Source organism: Bufo gargarizans, chromosome 9 (assembly GCF_014858855.1).
Source record: "Bufo gargarizans isolate SCDJY-AF-19 chromosome 9, ASM1485885v1, whole genome shotgun sequence".
NCBI lineage: Eukaryota > Metazoa > Chordata > Amphibia > Anura > Bufonidae > Bufo > Bufo gargarizans.
In genome coordinates, this window is record NC_058088.1 from 25,215,320 (window position 1) to 25,237,948 (window position 22,629).

The window sequence follows — 22,629 nt, forward strand, 5'->3', positions numbered from 1 at the left end:
GGTGGCAAGTGCTTCAGGCTGGTATATGCCATTAAATATGTAACCAAAATGAATAATCTCACCAGAATCACTGACCCTCAACTTGAACGTGTAAATTAAAAAATAAAGTTTCCACTAGAAGTTCTGTATGTAAAGATTTTATTCAAAGCTTATAAAGAAAGGCTCAGAAAACAGATGTCCGATTTAATAAAAACAGAAAATTTTATAACAAAAAAACAAAAACCTTAGACATTTAAAGAAAACTCTTAAAACTACTGTGCAGATTTACTTGTAGGAACAGTCAAGTAGTAGAGAGAGGGTGGAGTGATTCAGGAGGCAATGTCCTACATTAAAAGGGTCATGCCAAGTTTTTAAGTTATCCCCTGATTGCTGATCCCGAGAATAGGATTCCTGATGAAGCGGCAGGTCATGCATGTATTGCAGCGCTCTAATCAATCTGTTTGGGAAAGCGGGAGATTGACGAGTGCTTGACTCTGCCATCTCCAGCAGTCCCATAGAGAATGAATGGAGTGGCATGGAGCATCAGGACAGAGCTATGGGACCCTTGTTCTCAGGCGTAGTGCCAGGCCCAGTGGTCAAACCCACAATGATCAGTTAGTTATCTCCCCTATCGTGTAGATAGTGGGATACCAAAACTTGGCACAACCCCTTTGAAGGCTATGGACACCTTCGGGGCAGTTTGTTTTAGGATTACAGTTTACTCATTTTGGGCTATAAAATACAAAATTCGTCTTTATTAAAAATATTCAGCCATTTTTGAGAGTATTACTTTTTCAGTCCCAACAACTGACAGCTCATGTGTAGCTCTTATGTCTGATCTCCTGACCTCAAACACTCATTTAAGCCATATTGTTACCAATTTAATAGTTGAGCTATAATGCATGTTTATGAGGTCAGGAGATCAGAATAAAATGCAATCATAAAAAAAAAAAAAAAACTGCCCGAAGGTGCCTTTAAGTCATGACTATTATTAAGTGGACAGATGCAGCCGCTAATCATACAGGGGTCAGGAATAGAGATTACCAACCACGCCCTTTGTTCTATACTTATGTGTAATGTACAACCCCGATTAAAAACTGTAGTACTATATACAACAGGTCATCTGATCACAGTTTAGTAAAGTACCATTCCCTTCAGTAAGTGTATAGGTTACAGAGAATGTGGCTTCAAGTTGCAAACACATGTCCAAGAAGTCCTGACTTCTTGTCCAGAGTCCAGGTCTAGTTGACCATTACCACACAAGCCCACATAGCCCACCTAAAACTCAAGTACATTCCAACGTGAGATCCCACAGAGTAGTCAGACACTGCTAACTTCTAGACCAGAGTCTATGGTGAGAACAGAGTAAATGTGATTATCACATCTTGTCCAAGCAGAACCATAGGGGTCTGGAAGATACTCATCACTCCCTACGTTTCAGTCGCGGAAATTTCTGCAACAAAATCTGCAGCGTTTGAAGGCACCCTTACCCAACTGCATGCAGAATACCAGCTCACTAGAACCTGCGGCCTACATATCTTCCAGAACATACAGGGCTTATACACCTGCTCTGAAGAGATCCTACTCCCAAGGAACGGAGTGACAATTGAGGAGAAGATCTATCTAAAGAAACCTTAAAAAGCTACATACATGTCATTAGAGTTCAGGAAACCAGTAAATCAAGTACCGTAAAATACAACTTATTGTTCAGCTAAAACTACCGATAAGAAAATTTCTATATCTGTAAAATAGAATATACATTACATTTCACTGAGGAGTCCGCTCTAAAATGTAACTGAAGGCAAGTAATGATTTCTGGTTTTGTTACTGAAGGGAAAATGTAAATTCTTTTGCTGGAAACCTTGGTCCCCGAGGAGTTCCAATTAGAACCAAGTGAGATATGTTAGCAGTAGCATAGGAGTTTTATTATAGGCCTTGGTATAAAACGGAGTGTTCATACTTTTAGATTTTATTTTTTTACTCTCTTAAAGGGTGTATGCGCTGTTCATAAGGCACTCCTTGTCATCAATGGGGTTCCACATGGCTCGGAAACCTGCAGTCTCTTGATTCTTCCTTGCCACCTTCACGAAGAACAGGATCATGATGCCAACCAATGTGGCAGCCAGGAGGGCAAGCAGGATGGGCAGCACCACAGCTGTGGAGGAAACCATCAACAGCACATTAAATGTCTTGCAACGTAGCTGATAAATCCCACCAATCACTGGAACTAAGCGGCAGTGGCGCTAGGAAAGCTGCGAGATTGGGGACGTAGTCATCAACTGACCATAATTTAAGCTGCAGAATTTGCACCTCTGCTGTGCAGAGGAGATACTCTAGCGGGGTGGCAGTATTTAAACTTTTAAAAATGTTTTAAATAACTCAAATAATTTTTGCAATATACTATCAGTTATGTGGTTTTCCTACTCAAATCAGCATCGTACTGGTGCTCTGTACCGATGTGCCATGCCAGGATTTAGGTGAGCGGAGCAAGCTCCTGTCTGAGCCTTCCCCTGGCTGAGACCGGGGAAGGCGTTCCATGGCAGTAATAAGTTAGTCTGTACTAAGCGTTTAGGCTTACTACTGGTATATGACAATTTAGGCCTGCAGGTGGCAGCACTGCATTGGAATATACTTAGCTTTGTATATTGTAAATGGATAAAATTCCTTTACAAATTGCAATTTTCCCCAAAATAAAAAAAAACACACTATCATATGCATTGCTGTGTCCAAAAACGCCTGTACTACTATTAAAAAAACAATAAACCACACATTAAATTATACAATACTATATAAATGTGGTATTGTTATAATCGTACTGATCCAGAGAATGAAGGGAACTGTTCAGTTTCACTGCATAGTGAACACCGTAAAAACAAAATCCGCAAAGCTGTGATGGAATTGTATCCCCCCCCCCCCCCCTCCCAATACCACCACATTTGCAATTTTTTTCCCATCTTCCCATTACATCATATGCAATATAAAACAGTGCCACTTGTCCTGCAAAACACAAGACCTTATACAGCTATGTGAAGAATGAAGTTCTAGGTCTGGGAAGGCAGGGACTAAAAACAAAAAACACCAGAAGCGGTTATCCAGTGGTTATCAGGAAGAGGGTATCTTAATATATAATGATGACCTATCCTCAGATCGGTGGAGTCCGAGTCCTGGCACCAATCAGCTGTTATGGGGAGCTGCCGCGGCACTCACCGGGGCTCTGGCGAGTGTAGCCAGCTCCCGGCATCTCTCCCATGTAGAGCGCTGTACATAGTGTAACAGCTGTGCTTGGTATTGCCGCTCAGCCCCATTCACTTCAATGAATGGGGCTGACGTACGGTGAGGTCAGATGGCTTTTAAAGAGGCGGAGGAGCTCACGGACATGGGTCTGTGAGCTCCATTAGGATTAACTATGGGAGGGGAGGGGCATATGAAACCGCAGGTATATGCACATTTACATAAGCATTAATGTGATTTTGTCTAAGCTGTTTGAAGAGGTAGTGGGGCTCGTGCAAGCGCCAATTCCTGTTCATAATTACCTCCGTATCCTGGTGCTTATAGAGGCGGCACAGTGTAATTACAACTGCTCGTCCTAGTCACGTAAACCCTTTAATGATTTATACCCCATCAGGTACGACTTTAAAAAGGTGTTCTCCGGGCTTTTTAATATTGTTACCCTATCCTCGGAGTCTGACACCCCTGCCAATCTGCTGTATGGGGAGACGGCGCGTGCAGTGCGCATGTACCGTCTCCCTTCAGTCTGCTGCTGTGTGTCTATGGGACAGCAGCAGGCAGGAAGAGAGAAGAGAGATGGCACATGCGCAAGCCGTCTCCCCGTACAGCTGCTCGGTGGGGGCGCCGGGCATCCGCCGATCTGATATTGATGATCTATCTTGAGGATAGGTCATCAATATTAAAAAGCCTGGACAACCTTTTTAACTTTACAAATTATGCAGAACTTGTTATTTATATTCTCACTTTCATAAGAAAGTTCATGTAGCACTCTGTATATAATGCCTATATATTGTGGTGCCCTTTTGCTTTGGTTCACAAGTTGTGACCTGCACTGTAGCACCTGCTGTGGTATACGGTGCACTGGGATACTCACCAGTCACAGAGCGATGCATGACGCTGTGATCGGCAAAGTCTTCGTCTTCTGAAATATAAAAGGACAAGCAAACGTTAACCATAGGCCAATCCGCACGTTGTTAAGCTAGCCCTACAGGCTTCCAACTGCTGAATGCTACCAGTGTACCACCAAGACATATTACCTGTGCGTCCTGAGCACATGTCCATACAGTCAGCCTCATTGAGGTAGTTATTGCTTTTGGAACCGCAGCCGCCATACACAAACGTTTTGCATGAGCTTGATGTAGGGTCATAGAACCACCTCTTGAAGGCAGCACGGCAAGGTCCAGTAAAATAAGATGCAGCGCAGTACTCTGAGGGTACAGAAGGTATGGGGGAACACACTTTAGTCATGATCTCAGTGCACCAATGCTAATGCTTCTACACCAGAAATGTATTAGCAAGGGCTGCAAATGGCATGTGATACCCCAGCGACCATGCTAGACCGTGTCCAGGACTTGTGCAGGGATTTGAATGGATTTAAAGGGGTTACACCTTAATATTGATTACCTATCCTCAGGATAGGTCACCAACATCAGTTTGGTCGGGTTCCCTGTTAGAAGCAGCAGGGTGCTCAGAGAGTGCCACAGCCTATTCCTAGGCCATGTGACATCACCATACATCAGTCACATGGCAAGCCAGCAGTGGTGAACCTATAGCACGCATGCCAGAAGGGGCACTCAGAGCTGTTTGTGGGCACATGGCTCTGTGTGGGCTGTTGACACCTGTGCACTATTACTAATGAGCACTTCCATTGTGGAGCGCTCGTTTAGTACAGCCTTGCGCCCCCCCCCCCCCCCGTGTTAAAAAAATAAAATAAAAATGAAAGATTGCGCTGCGGGGAACACTCGCTGCTCACTGGATGCGCAGGACAGGACCTGCACTCAGTTTGATGACATTTCACAGCATTGAACGGAAGCAGCAGGACCTGCGAAAATCACCACGCTGGAGCGCAGGTCCTGTCCTGCACATCCAGTGACCAGTGAGCGTTCAACGCAGCACGATCAAATGGATGAAGTGAGATTTATATTATTTTTTTGCACAAGAGTGGGAAAGGGGTTAATACCAATACTGTGGCCTCTAATGGAGGAATTACCAGTACTAAGGATCCACTAATCGAGGAAAAGTAATACTAGGGGGCACTAATGGGGGCCAGAAACAGGTATCTTTCAGTATCCAGCTTAAATTGCTGTGTTGGCACTTTGTGATAAATAAGTGGATTTTGGGTTGCAGCTTGGTGCCGTGATGCTGCAGTGCACCCCCCCCCCCCCCCCCCAATAACATACCTGCAAAATCTCCTTTTTTGGGAGCGTGAACTTTCTCAGGTTCTGGTTTTGGTCCTAAAAGTTAGAAAATATCTGTCAGTAAACCGTAATATGCAGGACACGTCATCTATCAAACCTGCTCCTACTCACCCACGCATTTGGCCATGCACTCTTGCTCAGACAGGTGGTTGTTTTTGGAGCCTCCGCAGCCGCCGTAGGTGAACTGCTGGCAGGACATGGATTCTGCGTCAAAATACCAACGAGGGAAAGAAGCTCGGCAGTTGCCAGTCACACCGGACCCCGAACAGTAGTCTGAAGAGAAACCATTGTGATGTGAGAAGCAGGAATTTAGAAAGAAAAACTAGGATCCATACAAGGGAAATGATTACACAGGGAACGGGTCAGAAGCTCACCTGGAACAGACAGGGCGGACACCATACGTTTACTGGGCGCTTCAGCATTCCTGACCTTCACAGCTAAATAAGAGAAAAAAGTATAAGTGTGAATATGGGGTGTCAAGAGGTTTCTTGCACATTTTGGAATACACTTCCATTAAAGGGGTAATCTAGGATCAGAACTAATTGTTTGCTCCATCCATAGAAACCGCGTCCTTAGGCTGTCCGGAACTGCGGCTTAGCATCATTCATATCAATTGGGATAAACTGCAATACCAGCAGACACAGAGTGGCGCCGTTTAGGGTGGGTGTCTAGGAGGAAAAAAAAAAAAAAAAAAAAAAAAAAAGCGGACCAGGTATTCTAAACCATGGACGGTCCCTTTCCCGGATATGGGAAATTCTGGTATTGTGCTCCCCTGCTGGTACAGAATGCCCTAACAGATGTGGACGTAGCCCAAGTTTTAACAAGATTTAAACCCAAGTGATTTCATTGTGGGATATTGAATGCCGATTACCACCTCAAAAGACAATCCACTGTAGCTGGTATACGCCGTGTACTCCATGAAGACCAACCACCTGGACACTCCATAGTGTACTGGGCGAGGAGTGTTACAGTAAAGGTGGATTTAGAAGAACCAATAATAGTCTAGATTAGCAGGAATTACCATTTCCGATAATCTGGCCATCTATATGTGCTGCTGATCACCTGATGAACGAAAACTCTGGTTCATTGGGCGATCCTGTCGTTTGTGCAGGCACTCCAATCAGTTTCTGGGCAGCAGATCATGGCAGCGATCTGCCGCTAAGAAGCCATGATTCTGTATTGGGATGAGGGATAGTTATAGATATCCCTCGTCCTCATACTGTGGAGGCGATCGCCACATGTAAATACAGAGGTCTACTTCACTGAAGTGGCTGGAAGGAATGCTTCCTTCCCGAAAATCGTCCCGTCTAACCCCTCCTTAACAGACTTCTCACTAACACATAGGGCCAGATTTATCATTAAACCACCACTTTTGTAGTGTGAAAAAGTAGCAATCTGCACGCTTGCAACTTTTTAAATGTCACTTATATAAAAGAAATTCTAAAACAAAACTTTTTTTTAGAATTTCTTTTATATACCTTTGATTTATATGTACGATCCCCAAAAGGCTTGTAAAAATCAAATGTTATGATCTATTAATTATAATGGAAAACTTAAAAATATTTTATGCGCAAGTGACGTTCCTCAGTCAGCCTTATCACTTTCCTTCTACAGCAGTTTTCTGGTGTAGAAGAACACTGCCATGATGTCAATGTAGGCACACAGACGCTGTTGCTGTGCCGAATTTAGGACGAGGCGCAGCATCCAGCATCACGTCTTATCATAGATCAGCGTACGCCTCCGGTCTATGATAAATCTCCCCCACAGAGTACAGGTATGTGGAGCCGCTCATGCCATTACCCGTCTAGGCGAAGCCTCGGTCTAGCGACACCCACCTCTTAAACCTTGACATTTCTGCATACATTCTTCCTCTCCCATATGGTTGTTCAGGTTTACAGGACAACCTCCGTAGGTGAAGTTCTGACAGGTCTCAGTCTCGGCATTGTACCACCATCTTGTGAAAAATGCTCGGCAATCTCCGGTTTTCTTTTCTGGCAGGCAGAAATCTGGTGGGGAGAAAATAGCGAGTTAAGTTAGATTACGGATCAAACATGCCCGGAAAAAAAAAAAAAAAAAACTCTGTAGGAGATAAAACACACCAAGAATACGACCTCCCGATTGTACAGTGACAGTAATGAGGACGTCTACTTCTGCTTGCATTAACCCAGTGCATCTCAAAGATAAACTTTGTACAAATATTTTACCCTCTGTATCTACAGCTCCTATGTGTTTCCATGGTAACAGACTACAAACAAACTCTGTGCAGTCTGATCCTGCACTTGTGTTATTTTGCTCCCCATATTCTTTATTGCCAGGTGTGTATTTGGGTTGGGGGGTCTGGCAGGTGCTGGGGTGTTAACACGTCGATGCCCCCTAACCAGGGGATTTGGGTAGCGGAGTGAAACAGGTACTTGTCCTGAAGGCCTAGCTAACCTACAGACACTAGAAGAGCAGATAGAAGGAGCACTCCGGACTGTAGGATCAGACTAGGCATGGTTTATTTGTAGTGTATATCCTTGGCAACACATTGGTCTGCATAGAAGCTGCACACACAAAACTGCATTGATTTAAAAATATCCTACCATGTGCAAAGAGACTTCTTTATTTAATATAGATGCATTGGAGCAATTGGCATCTTATGAGGCTACTTTCACACCTCTGGTGTGAATTCCGGCACTGCCGGATGCGGATGTAATGTAAGCATTCCGGTAGACAAACGGAGACCCGGCCGGACAGAAACAGCTGCATGGTACAGTTTTGTGTCTGGCCGATTCTCCGCTTGTCTGCCGGAGTTTCACACCGGAGGTATGAAACTAGCCAGAGTCGTCCATCTAAGCAGACTTTCAGAGCTCAGTAAGGGTTACGTTCCAGCACGCCCAGGTTTTTGCAAGAGACAGGCGGCCATGCACTGTAAAGTCAGCTGAAACCAGTGTATAAGGAAAAAGACAAAAAGGGCTGCAGGACAAAACCTCTCATTACTCACACACAAACAGGCCCGACAGGTTTAACGGCAGCGCTGAATAGATGCCTGCGATCACGATGGGAAGGGCCACTCATGAATGGATCTGGGTTAATGTTCACAGACCTTGTGTTACTTTAACCAAGAGAAAAACGTTCCCCCGGCAAGAACCGCGGGCTGTAAAAGTTGTATCCTGAACCTCACAGCTTGAAGAATAGGACTTACCCTATGACAGCCCTGACTGTTATGTACACGGTAACTGAACAATTATTGCTGGTGGGATGCCATAACCCTCATATGTAAGGTTGATTGACTGCTACAGCCGCCGACTCCAGGCAGCAAAGTCTATTTATCCTACTAGCAGCCTTCCAAATTTTTCCACACACATTTAGCAGGCCGACTATGATCAGGGACAACTCATGGCTTTCCATCACCAGGGTCAGATACTCAACAGAAAGGGATACCTACAAATCCCTGGGGGTCTGTAGTACTGTGGCCCAATAACAATGTAATACCGCCACTGTAGTATTACACAGCCCCAATAATAGATAGCTGGGCCAGGTTCCCCAGAATAAGAGGTGCTCTGGCTCATGGTGCAAGGTCCCATTTGGATAACTTCCCCCATGGCAAACGCTAAGGGTCCATACACACGTCAGTATTTTTACCTTTCCAGATAAACGTTCCTTTTTTTGCAGATCTGTTTCAGTACAACCTTCCATTTTTTTTTTTTTTACTAAAGTGCTTCCGAATCCGTTCCGAGTTTCCGTTTTTATTTTTTTCATCCATTTTCCTGTCAACGGATCCACAAAATCGGATGACATTCAGATGGTTTTGTGCATTACATCCGCATTTATGGACAACATACCCGAAAAGCCAAATTTTTTTTTTCAGGATCCGCATACTTGAAAATAGGAAAACGGAACGGATTCCGTGATTCGGACAGCACAATGATTGGTGTCTTTATTTTTGCAGAGGCAATTGAAATTAATGGATCCGAAAAAACGTTTCTGATTTAATTCGGAACGGAAACGGAGTGTTATAACGGACGTGTGAATGGACCCTAAGGCTGTGCTGGTTAAACTCCCAAGATGCACACTTGCTTGGCGGTTCTCAGAACTCCATAGAAATGAATGGAGCATGAAACTGCTGGGAGTCGTAGTTTCACCACAGCTGGAGTGCCGGAGGTTAGCCATCACGACTAAGGCATACTTGACAACTTTTGAAAAATGTCCTCTGGAAAACACATTGTCACGCCCCCTGTTCAATAGACCACTCCTACTTTATACTTGGCCACTCCCCTCTTGCACCGTTTAGGAGTCAGGCTAGTCTGACTGCCTGTATCCCGGAGCTACAAGAGAAGGCAGCCGTTGATGTGCCCCCTAGGAGACTTGCCATCTGTTCCATGCTCTAAGTGGGCTTCTCTAGAAAGACTTCAGCGCATGAACAGATGCACATGCACAGCTGCTGCCTATGAACTAAGCAGCCATGTAAATAAGCCTCACCGGCCATCATGTAGTTTACATGGGCTTTCTACTGAGCTTACTGGGAGCAGACCACACACTTTATACTGGTCTCCATTCAAGGGGCTTTCCACTCACCTGATGGTGGACTTCTGTCTGGTTGCGACTGGAGAGGTTGGAAAATTTCATCTGAAACAATGCGATTTAGGCCCACCATTTGTCATTGAGCTGAAGGACCAGGAAAGGATCATTCATCCCATGGACACCACAATGTCGATCATTTTCTTATGTGTATGGCAGGCTTTAGAGCGTAGAGATGAAGTCAACCAATCTAGTTTTCAAATGGGCGAGTATGCTCCGCGAAACATCCTCCAGGTGATGGCCATGTTCCTCGGACCGACCGCGGCTGAGCAGAACTCGCTGCATCCTGGTGATTTATGATTCTGCGAGTTCCTTCCTTCCTGTACGTCTACCCTTCCATACTCGCAGCATCCTTTGGGGTTGGGCTGGAGCTCAAAGCATCATAGGCCGCAGAGTTTGGCTTAGACGAGCCCTAATCGGCCAGAGAACCTCAGCCATCACACGGACGGTTTCGCAGACCACACGTGCACATCGGAAATCTGCCTTCACAGAGATCGTAACGTAAAAAAAAAAAAAAAAAAGGTGGCAACAACAAATACAAGGTGTGAAGCGGGTTAGTCTTGGCTGGAATGTGGACGGTATGATCCAACTGGCAACATACCAGACTAAACTGGGCGATAGATCACGTTAGTGGTCTGATGTCCGCCACCACGAGTGATACTTCATGTATTATTCCCTAACTATGGTCAGACATCGGTTACTTCAGCCGACGGACATGTATGAGCAGCTTTAGGCTGCTTCCATGCATAGTTTTTATTTTTTAGTGATGTTTTATATCAGCTCCAGATGTTAACTGAAGACCTATGGGAAATAAAATGCAGGACACACAAGTGGTTTGTTTTGCTATTGTTACACCCCCCCCCCCCCCCTCCAAAGGTGCAGCACGCTGGCGCCCGTGGTGTTTTTTTCAGGCATTTTGCCAACACCTTCTCTATAGAAAAAGAAAAACAGGCCAGTGGTAAGACCCAGCTGGGCAGATTTATCACGACTGGCGGTCCCATACTCATTGACGTGCGCCTTATTAAAAAAGGCAGTCCCTATGGAGAGCCCGGTACGCCACCGGATCTCCAAAAAAATGCCTTTGCCCTTTCACAATTAAGCACAGGGCAAATGAGAGCAGCTCATATCAGGAGGACTGTCTGGGTGAAAATGTGGATATGTCCCCTTTAACGACCCATGACGTAGCTGTAAGTAATGGGTCCGATCTCTAAACATGGCGCCCGCTCGCGCGTGCAGCGGGCGCCTTAGCTGCGGGGTTTCTGCCATTTTAAATAGCAGAGACCCGTGGCACATGTATGCGATCAGCCATAAGGCTAATTGCATACATCTTACCCTTCAGATGCCGTGGTCAAATGTGACCACGGCATATGCGCAGACCGAAACTTGAGCGCTTCGGGTTAGGTAACAGCTTTCCCCAGCTGAGATCGGGGAACCTGTTACCTTGCGCTAATTGACCGAAGCCTCCAGCAGGCTTCAGAGTTAATTAGATGTAAATATCAATACAAGCCACTAGGTGGCAGCCTTGTATTGATATAGTGCAAATTAAGTCTTCAATGATGGCTATTTAGGGCTCTTTCACACCTGCGTTATTGTCTTCCGGCATAGAGTTCCATCGTCGGGGCTCTATGCCGGAAGAATCCTGATCAGTTTTATCCTAATGCATTCTGAATGGAGAGAAATCCGTTCAGGATGCATCAGGATGTCTTCAGTTCCGGAACGGAACGTTTTTTGGCCGGAGAAAATACTGCAGCATGCTGCGCTTTTTGCTCCGGCCAAAAATCCTGAAGACTTGCCGCAAGGCCGGATCCGGAATGAATGCCCATTAAAAGGCATTGATCCGGACGTTTTTTTCTCAATGGTTACCATGGCTGCCGGGACGCTAAAGTCCTGGCAGCCATGGTAAAGTGTAGTGGGGAGCGGGGGGGGCAGTATACTTACCGTCCGTGCGGCTCCCAGGGCGCTCCAGAGTGACATCAGGACGCCCCAAGCGCATGGATCACGTGATCGCATAGCACGTCATTCATGCGCATGGGGCACTCTGATGTCATTCTGGAGAGCCCCGGGAGCCGCACGACTGTAAGTATACTGCTCCCCCGCTCCTACTATGGCAACCAGGACTTTAATAGCGTCCTGGCTGCCATAGTAACACTGAACGCATTTTGAAGACGGATCCGTCTTCAAATGCTTTCAGTACACTTGCGTTTTTCCGGATCCGGCGTGTAATTCCGGCAAGTGGAGTACACGCCGGATCCGGACAACGCAAGTGTGAAAGAGGCCTTAGCCATCACTGGATACTATGGGCAATCAAACAAAAAGTTCTCAGGGATAATAGTAAGTGCAGTGAGATCCCCGGGCGCCGCTCTCCATGTCTGTATACTTAGTTCACAATGTCAGGATCGGTGAAAGGTCCTCTTTAAAATTGATCTCACTGAAAAGAACAGATCGTCCCACAAAAAATGAGCCCTCACACAGCTACAAAAAAAAAAAAGTTATAGGGGTGCGAATAGGGTTATGAAAAAAAAAGTATTAAAACGCAAGACAATTTATACAAGTGTGGTATTGTTGGAACCGTACTGACCTGGAGAATGAAGATAACAGGTCAATTTTACCGCATAGTGTACAGTGTAAAAAAATAAAAACCTTTATCAGAATAGCGTTTCCCCCCCACCCCCCCAATTCTAACGTATTTGGATTTTTTTACCCGCTCCCTACTACATGGTATGCAACCGTAAATGGTGCCATTAGAAAGTACAACTTGTCCCGCAAAAAATAAGCCCTCATAAGGCTCTGTGAACAGAAAAAAAAATAAAAAAAAAGTTAGGACTATGGGAAGGAGGGGAGTGAAAAATTAAAACGCAAAAATGGGAAATCCCAGGGTCCTTAAGGGGTTAAGTAGGTGAATCTCTGTCCCGCTGTGCGCCAGAAACCCGCACGAGTTATTGATCAAATTATAGTAAATCCGGTGGGCGGCACAAAGCCCCCTCCAGCTAAGCCCTGGCCCCTTTTTTTCCCACTACTTTCGAAAAGTGATAGATAAATATAGATATACACACACAGTGCGCCATAATTTGCACCTTTTTTATGCCACAATAGCTGCACAAAATCTTTGTTAAAACATGGGGGGGGCAGGAGTTTACACTTATTCTACCATTTTTCTACTGACGAAATGTAATATATATATTTTTTTAAACTGCTGTCACGGGGCCATTTCCACTCTTGCAGATCTACGGGACCGTGAATACATCTTATTTTGCTTGTTTTCCCAGCACTACAGCCCCCATACAATTACGGGGGCCCATCTTTAAAAGGCGTTATGCAGGAAATATTGATGACCCTTCCTTAGGACAGAACATCAATATCACATCTGCGGGGGTCCTAGTCCTGGGCACCCCCTGCCAATCAGCTGTTTCGGGAAGCCGTGGAGCTTGCTGGAGCTCTGGTGTGCGCAACCAGCCTTCTCTAACCACTGACTGCGGGGGTCCCGGGTGTCAGACCTCCACTGATCAGATACCGATGACCTATCCAGAGGATCGGTCATCAACACCAATTCCTGGATCACCCCTTTAATGGCGGTTTTCCAGAAAGGCATCCGTAAAAAAAATGGCCATGAAAAACAGACAGACAATTTAACCATTATAACGGCCGCTTTTTCCTTCACTGCGGAGTAAATACAGCCTTCGTCACAGCAGGAGGGACCCCACTATATATACACTGCGGGAGGGACCCCACTATATATACACATACACTGCGGGAGGGACCCCACACTGCAGACTCCTAACCCCGGCTCCGTCTACCTCCTCCAGGCCTGTATAACCCCACTACATTATACACACACACTCCCTGGTTGTAAAAGTTTACAGGCCGCCCCTATATGCAGTATAATATGATGTTAAACATTGACTATATAACAGCCCTAAAAACCACCAGTCGAGTACCACGAACCCACCCGGGCCTGCAACTCACAGAAACATGGTCACTAGATGGCGCTGTTCCGTGAAAAATAATATATACAATGCAATCTGACAGGGCAGAGACATGCAGGCCTATCCATGACGACACTGAAAGACCCCCCAACCCCAGACAGTACTGCTAAATATGGAAACCATATGTAGTTTGTGTTTTTACACAGCATTTTTTTACAAGTTTTCAGTGCACTGTCCGAAGGAGAAAATGGGAAGCGTCTGCATTTCTGAAGTGATGGTGGACGGTTGCTATGGGCAACGCCACAATGTTTCCTTCACTCCCCAGCCCCGCTTACCTTCCTGTGTGGGCTGGACCCCGAGGTTCTGCTTCTTGTAGGTCCTAGCGCCCTCCATCTGAGTCAGGCCGGACATGTCGAAGCCTACGACGTTACACCGGATCAGGTAGCACTTGCCGGCGGACACCGAGGCCAGGTCACAGGCTTTGTTGTCACAGCAGCGGCTCCAGCACGTCCGCTCGTCCTCCACCTCCTCAGCGGGCTCCAGCAGCTTCACTCCAAACTGAGAGGGCGCCTCTACATCCTCCAGACCGAAACCCTCCACCACCTCGTAACCGTCACAGGGCAGCTCGGTGTCCGCCAAAGCTAAGGGAATTAGGAGGACGAGGAGCCCGCGGAGCCAAGCCGCCATCGCTGTGTCTACTCTCCGCCTTAGCGGGGTTACCGTTTGCCGTAAAAACTGCGTCACTCGCTCCTGATCACGTGATCCGCGGAAGCCCAAACTGCACGGTATCACTACTTGTCCCTGCGAGTCAGTCACTGCAAGCGTCGGACCCCGGGCGGCTGTGTTTCCTTACTAAGCCCCGCCCCCGGCAGCCTGACTTTAACCAGCGCCTCGCAACGCCCACTCCAGGTGAGTCCCGACCCGCGCTACCTCGCCTCACTGAAATTTGAATAGCTCCGCCCTACCGCCAACAGCGTTCTCAGGTAAAGATGGTCGTTTAGCCACGCCCACTCCCTGTCAGTGCCCAGGTGAAGGAGGAGGGCGACGCCATTTTGTTTCCTGTTTACCTCCTCTTGCGCCAGTGAAACTGGTTTGGGGGTGGGGAGCGGTTTCAGTTCTCAGTAGGAGTGCTCAGTAGTCTGTCAGACGGTGCTTGTCTGATAAGCCTGAGTACAATGAGTAATCCCCATCACAGATCGCTAATTGTGTATTGTCCTGACAGGAATTCTGCTTTTCTATCAAATGGCCCAGCAGGACAGAGTGCATTACCTCAGGAATACACACAGCCTGTAATTTCCTGTCAGGTGTGTGTCATACCTGGGAATTTATTAAAATGATTGATGAACAACACTATTGTTATACAGCGAGGTCAGGGCACCCACATAATAGTTACCACTGGGGCTGTAATGTAAGGCTACGTTCACACTGGCGTCAAAGTGTTCCGGTATTTAGTTCCGTCCTAGGGGCTCAATACCGGAAAATAAAAAATGCTTCCGTTTTATCCCCATGCATTCTGAATGGAGAGCAATCCGTCCAGGATGCATCAGGATGTCTTCAGTTCAGTCACTTTTACGGTGCTGCGGTATTTTCTCCGGTTTACATTGGCTCAAAGGGATTGTCCAGTTTGAGCAAACTGCCCTGACAACCAGTGGATTCATATCCCACTCTCCATGTACGCTGGCAAGTTGTCAGAAATTTACTTTACAGCCTGATTCAACCTAAACAACTGAAGCCCTAACAAACAGACGTTAAAGGGGTTGTCCGCTTTTTTATATCAATGACCTATCACCACCGCTGTTTGAAGAGGAGGCCGCACTCATATGATGATCGGACCCCCACCGATCTGATACTGATGACCTCTTCTTAAGATAGGTCATCAATATAAAAAAAAAACAGAGAACCCCTTAAGACTCCTTCACATGGCGCCTTTTACAAATCCACAAACCTGCCTATGGTTTAGCCCCATTGAATGGCGCTACACCACACATAGACACCCGCTGCGGCTTTCAGCGACATCTGTCCCGGCGGACCGCTTTAAACAGCCGGATTTCACACGGCCGCTGGCGGCTTTTTGGAGTGGAACCTGCACCAAAATTCCTCCGTCAAAATACGGGGCAAAAAAGGGGGGCTTTTTTTGTTTGTTGTAAAATATGGCATTTGTTTTTTCCTTTTTTTTTCACAGCATTTTTTTTTAATTTTGTTTAGCTTTTTTTGTTGAATTTTTAGACAGGTATTTTTTCAACTCTCTTAGAGATGCCCCAAAAAAAGGTACCTGAAAAAGCGCCATATCCGGAGCATGTCAACACTATAAAGGAAAAAAATTGTATAATTTTATAATTCACTAAAGCAATAAAATGTGGAAAAATGCAGTAAAAAAAAAAAAAACATACGTGAAACCAGCCTTAGGGCTCATGCACATGACCATATGTATTTTGCGGTCTGCAAAAAATGGATTCGCTAAATATACGGATGACGTCCATGTGCAGTCTATATTTTGCGGAACGGAACAGCTGGTCCCTAATAGGACAGTCCTATCCTTGTCCGCAGACAATAATAGGACATGTTCTATTTTTTTTTTGCAGAACGGAAATACAGACATACGGAAACGGAATGCACACGGAGTAACCTTTGTTGTTTTTTTTTTCGCGGATCCATTGAAATGAATGGTTCCACATATGCTCCACAAAAAAAAAATGAAACGGAAAGAAAATACATTTGTGTGCATGAGGCCTTATAGCAGGTTGTCAGTATAGATGGGGATTGGCGTGACTGAGGCCCCGCATACAATAGGGAGCCGCACACAGCAGAGCCGATAGAGCTATGTGGTGGCACTTTGGGTCCACTGTGACTCCTTAGGACAGAGCCTAAGGAGCTCCATGTGCCTCTTGATGGCGCACCATTGGACTGTCATCATGATTCTGGACTATTATTTGCACTAATTAGAGATGAGCGAAGTTATGAAAAATCCGATTTGGCTGCTTCGATTTCTGATGAATTACTAAGGCCTCTTTCACACTTGCGTTGTCCGGATCCGGCGTGTACTCCACTTGCCGGAATTACACGCCGGATCCGGAAAAACGCAAGTGTACTGAAAGCATTTGAAGACGGATCCGTCTTCAAAATGCTTTCAGTATTACTATGGCAGCCAGGACGCTATTAAAGTCCTGGTTGCCATAGTAGGAGCGGGGAGCGGTATACTTACCGTCCGTGCGGCTCCCGGGGCGCTCCAGAATGACGTCAGAGCGCCCCATGCGCATGGATGACGTGCCATGCGATCATGTCATCCATGCGCGTGGGGCGCCCTGACGTCACTCTGGAGCGCCCCTGGAGCCGCACGGATGGTAAGTATGCTGCTCCCCCGCTCCCCACTACACTTTACCATGGCTGCCAGGACTTTAGCGTCCCGGCAGCCATGGTAACCATTCAGAAAAAGCTAAACGTCGGATCCGGCAATGCGCCGAAACGACGTTTAGCTTAAGGCCGGATCCGGATCAATGCCTTTCAATGGGCATTAATTCCGGATCCGGCCTTGCGGCAAGTCTTCAGGATTTTTGGCCGGAGCAAAAAGTGCAGCATGCTGCGGTATTTTCTCCGGCCAAAAAACGTTCCGGTCCTGAACTGAAGACATCCTGATGCATCCTGAACGGATTTCTCTCCATTCAGAATGCATTAGGATAAAACTGATCAGGATTCTTCCGGCATAGAGCCCCGACGACTGAACTCTATGCCGGAAGAAAAGAACGCAGGTGTGAAAGAGCCCTAAGGCTACTTTCACACTTGCGGCAGAGGATTCCGGCAGGCAGTTCCGTCGCCGGAAAGGCTACATTCACATTAGCAGCAGCTTTCTCCGGCAGGTGAGCAGCCTGCAGGATCCGTGTTGCCGCTAGTGCCCGCATGCCGCCGTAAGGCTGCTCCGGCCCTATTGACTATAACGGGGAGCGGGCCGAGAGGCGGGCGGAATAAAACTACGACATTGAACTAGGGCTGCAGTAAACGAATATTTTTGTAATCGAGTATTCTATCGATTATATTTCTCGATTCATTGAGTAATCTAATAAGAAAAAGCTACTTAAAATAACGTACGTAATTAGGTATGTATAAAGTTATTGGTTTGAAGGGGTTAATAACTTTATACATGCCTAATTCCAAGGTGCTTCCATTAACCCCTCCAAACCAATAACTTTATACATGCCCATTGGGTTTGGAGGGGTTAATGGAAGCACCTTGGCATTAGGCATGTATAAAGTTATTGGTTTGAAGAGGTTAATGAAAGCACCTTGGAGGTGCCTTCATTAACCCCTCTCTAAACCAATAACTTTATACATGCCAAGGTGGTGCTTGCAGCCTCCATTAACCACTCTCTCTCCATCTGCCTCCCCCCAGCCTCTGATCTGCTTGCCCCCAGCCTCTGATCTGCTTGCCCCCAGCCTCTGATCTGCTTGCCCCAGCCTCTGATCTGGCTCCCCCCCCAGCCTCTGATCTGCCTCCCTCCCCCAGCCTCTGATCTGCCTCCCCCCCAGCCTCTGATCTGCCTCCCCCCCAGCCTCTGATCTGCCTCCCCCCCTCCCCCCAGCCTCTGATCTGCCTCCCCCCCTCCCCCAGCCTCTGATCTGCCTGCCCCCAGCCTCTGATCTGCCTCTCCCCAGCCTCTGATCTGCCTCCCCCCCTCCCCCCAGCCTCTGATCTGCCTCCCCCCCTCCCCCCAGCCTCTGATCTGCCTCCCCCTACTGAAGCCCTGGCTGCCATGGTATGTTAGTGAGCAGAGAGCAGCGCATTATACTCACGTGCGCTGTGGCCGCCGGTCGCTCCTTCTTCTGTCTGTGCGGCGCATTGCTAATGCTTACAGCATTAGCAATGCGCCGCACAGACCTATGAGAAGGAGCGACCGCCGGCCACAGCGCACGTGAGTATAATGCGCTTCTCTCTGCTCACTAACATACCATGGCAGCCAGGACTTCAGTAGCGTCCTGGCTGCCATGGTAACCGATCGGAGCCCCAGCATTACACTGCTGGGACTCCGATCGGAACTGACACTGCCACCAATGATGGGGGGGAGGAGGGGGACCCTGTGGGATATGGCCGGCACAGTCATTGGTAGCGCAGTGGCCACAGTCCCTCCCCTCCTCCTCCTACTCTGTCCTCATTGGTCTTCAGCGGCAGCCGCGCACAGTGGGAAGGGAGAGACTCCCTCCTCCTCCCTCAGCTGTGCCGGCCGCTCAGTCCTGCCTCTCTGGCCTCCGGAGGACACGGAAGCGGTGAGTGAGACGCTTACAGACGTGGACAAAATTGTTGGTACCCTTTGGTCAATGAAAGAAAAAGTCACAATGGTCACAGAAATAACTTTAATCTGACAAAAGTAATAATAAATTAAAATTCTATAAATGTTAACCAATGAAAGTCAGACATTGTTTTTCAACCATGCTTCAACAGAATTATGTAAAAAAATAAACTCATGAAACAGGCATGGACAAAAATGATGGTACCCCTAGAAAACACAGAACATAATGTGACCAAAGGGACATGTTAATTCAAGGTGTGTCCACTAATTAGCATCACAGGTGTCTACAACCTTGTAATCAGCCATTGGGCCTATATATATGGCTCCAGGTAATCACTGTGTTGTTTGGTGATATGGTGTGTACCACACTCGACATGGACCAGAGGAAGCAAAGGAAAGAGCTGTCTCAAGAGATCAGAAAGAAAATTATAGACAAGCATGTTAAAGGTAAAGGCTATAAGACCATCTCCAAGCAACTAGATGTTCCTGTGAGTACAGTTGCACATATTATTCATAAGTTTAAGATCCATGGGACTGTAGCCAACCTCCCTGGACGTGGCCGCAGGAGGAAAATTGATGACAAATCTAAGAGACGGATAATCCGAATGGTAACAAAAGAGCCTAGAAAGACTTCTAAAGAGATTCAAGGTGAACTTCATGCTCAAGGAACATCAGTGTCAGATCGCACCATCCGTCGTTGTTTGAGCCAAAGTGGACTACATGGGAGACGACCAAGGAGGACACCATTGTTGAAAACGAATCATAAAAAAGCAAGACTGGAATATGCCAAACTACATGTTGACAAGCCACAAAGCTTCTGGGAGAATGTCCTGTGGACAGATGAGACAAAAATCGAAGTTTTTGCCAAGGCACATCAGCTGTATGTTCACAGACGAAAAAATGAAGCATATCAAGAAAAGAACACTGTCCCTACTGTGAAACATGGAGGAGGCTCTGTTATGTTCTGGGGCTGCTTTGCTGCGTCTGGCACAGGGTGTCTTGAATCTGTGCAGGGTACAATGAAATCTCAAGACTATCAAGGAATTCTAGAGAGAAATGTACTAGCCAGTGTCAGAAAGCTTGGTCTCAGTCGCAGGTCATGGGTCTTGCAACAGGACAATGACCCAAAACACACCGCTAAAAACACCCAAGAATGGCTAAGAGGAAAAAATTGGACTATTCTAAAGTGGCCTTCTATGAGCCCTGACCTCAATCCTATTGAGCATCTTTGGAAGGAGCTGAAACATGCAGTCTGGAAAAGGCACCCTTCAAACCGGACACAACTGGAGCAGTTTGCTCATGAGGAGTGGGCCAAAATACCTGCTGAGAGGTGCAGATGTCTCATTGACAGTTACAGGAAGCGTTTGATTGCAGTGATTGCCTCAAAAGGTTGCGCAACAAAATATTAAGTTAGGGGTACCATCATTTTTGTCCATGCCTGTTTCATGAGTTTATTTTTTTACATAATTCTGTTGAAGCATGGTTGAAAAACAATGTCTGACTTTCATTGGTTAACATTTATAGAATTTTAATTTATTATTACTTTTGTCAGATTAAAGTTATTTCTGTGACCATTGTGACTTTTTCTTTCATTGACCAAAGGGTACCAACAATTTTGTCCACGTCTGTAATTTCACTCCCGCTCCGTGATCACGTGATCTAAACGATTCCTCGATGCAGGGAAACTGCATCGATGAATTTTTTGACTCGATTTAATCGAGTTATTCGAATAATCGTTTCAGCCCTACATTGAACCTCTCAGATGCCGCCTTCGTCGCTGATTGCGCCATCTGGGATTAAAATTAAGACCTTTTAGGGGCTTATCCATTTGATCCATCTTGATTGCATTTCGCACAGTGGCGTGATGACGTCATCCTGCCCGAGATTTTGTGCAGTTTCTGCAAATCAAGATGGCAGCGACGGCTTCTTCACACGCAAATAGATGAGGTGAGTATTTTTTTTTTTATCGCCATTTCAGGAAAAAATACGGTAGATTTGATACCAAGCGGAAGGAAATTAGGCTTTGCAGCGAATCAAATTTTTCCTGAAATTCGAATTGAAGTCCACTTTGAATAGTTTGATTCACTCAACAATAGCAGTAATACATGGAGAAGGACTCCGGAGCTCTACAGCTTTTCCCCCCCCCCCTGCTGTCCCCCTTTCCTCCCGTTAGAGCGGGGGTAGGCAACCTCCGGGACTCAGGGGTGCACCACCAATGAGGCCAGGTGAGGCGATTGCCCTAGATAGCACCGGGTAGGGGCAAGAGGGGGGCAGCGGAAGGACCGTGGGCAATGTGCACTTTCATTGTGGCAAAGGGGTTAGGTCCAGAAATTGGCATGGGGGGGGGGGGGGGGGCGTTGTTTTAGTTTTCGCCTCAGGCAGCAGAAAGGCTAGGTGCGCCCCTGCCGGCCAACTCCCAGCATTCATACCTGCTCTGCTCAGAACTCTCAGAAATGAATGGAGCTTGCTGGGAGTTGTAGTTTCGCAACATCTGGAGTGCCGAAGGTTGCTGATCCCTGCGTTAGAGCTGCACTGAAATACACCGTCAGGACTGCTGTGCTAACACAATGTATTTCAGTGCAGCTTTAGAGACTGACAGTGATAGTGATATGGACTCGTTATATGCAGTCCTACTCATGTATTACAACAGGTAATAGTCCACGATTCTGATGACAGGTTCACTTTAATGCCCTTTTACACAGGCTGAGGATTGGGGCAATTATTGGGAAGGATTCCTGATAATTGATCCATGTAAGGGAGCCGCCAATCATCGGATGAACAGGTAAACGCTCATTGGTCAGTGATCACATCTTCTATGCTGCACCTCATCTGGTTTGTGGGCCGCACATCGCCCCGTGCAAACATCCATACTTCAAAGTTCAAACATAGTATTCTCCAGCACGAGTCAAACTAAAATCTGCAATTTTCATTCAAAAATCTTAAAATACAGTCCTAGTTCTGAAAGACGTTAACGCGTTTCAAACAAAACATGTTTATTTCTCACAGCATGGTCTTGTTACCCTGAATGATTGGTATACTATGCATTGATTAGACCAAGGATGCCCAACCTGTGGCCCTCCAGCTGTTGCACAACTACAACTTCCATCATGCCTGGACAGCCTACAGCTATCAGGTCATGTTGGGATTTGTGGTTTTGCAACAGCTGGCGGGCCGCAGGTTGGGCATCCCTGGATTAGGCTGCTTTCACATCTCCAGTTGGCCCCATTAAAGAGCATGGACTCTACTTAGCCCCATTGGAGTGAACATTGAAGGCCAGTGATTCTAGTCACAACATCAGTAGGCCTGCAGGAATCAGCGAGAAGGACGCGGCACTACTGCCTTCTCAGAAAGCTGATCAGCGGGGGGCCCGGGTCTCATCAGTAAGAAAAATCTACAGAACCCCTTTAAGTATAATGGGTCCGGCTGAGAGCCGTATGCATTCCGGCAGACAAGCCACGAACTG

The 22,629-nt window shown here is 46.6% G+C and overlaps 1 protein-coding gene across 1 annotated transcript; it reads right to left on the reverse strand.

Moving 5' to 3' along the window:
- Positions 1-121: 121 nt before the first annotated feature.
- On the reverse strand, positions 122-14,825 carry SPINT2 (serine peptidase inhibitor, Kunitz type 2). The gene is made up of 8 exons (XM_044306193.1): positions 14,224-14,825; positions 7,241-7,411; positions 5,780-5,842; positions 5,517-5,678; positions 5,388-5,441; positions 4,245-4,415; positions 4,082-4,129; positions 122-2,134 (listed from the first exon to the last, which is right to left on the reverse strand). The coding sequence occupies exons 1-8, from the start codon at positions 14,573-14,575 to the stop codon at positions 1,965-1,967; spliced, it is 1,191 nt and encodes a 396-aa protein (XP_044162128.1). The 5' UTR covers positions 14,576-14,825; the 3' UTR covers positions 122-1,964.
- Positions 14,826-22,629: the final 7,804 nt, after the last annotated feature.

Bases quoted from the DNA above. Each gene is read 5' to 3' on its own strand.
- SPINT2 (XM_044306193.1), bottom strand. From the start codon at position 14,575: ATGGCGGCTTGGCTCCGCGGGCTCCTCGTCCTCCTAATTCCCTTAGCT. The intron at 4,416-5,387 runs GTATGTTATTGG...CTGTACCCTCAG, and splicing joins CAAAAAAGGAGATTTTGCAG to AGTACTGCGCTGCATCTTAT. The intron at 2,135-4,081 runs GTGAGTATCCCA...TTTCCTCCACAG, and splicing joins CATGCATCGCTCTGTGACTG to CTGTGGTGCTGCCCATCCTG.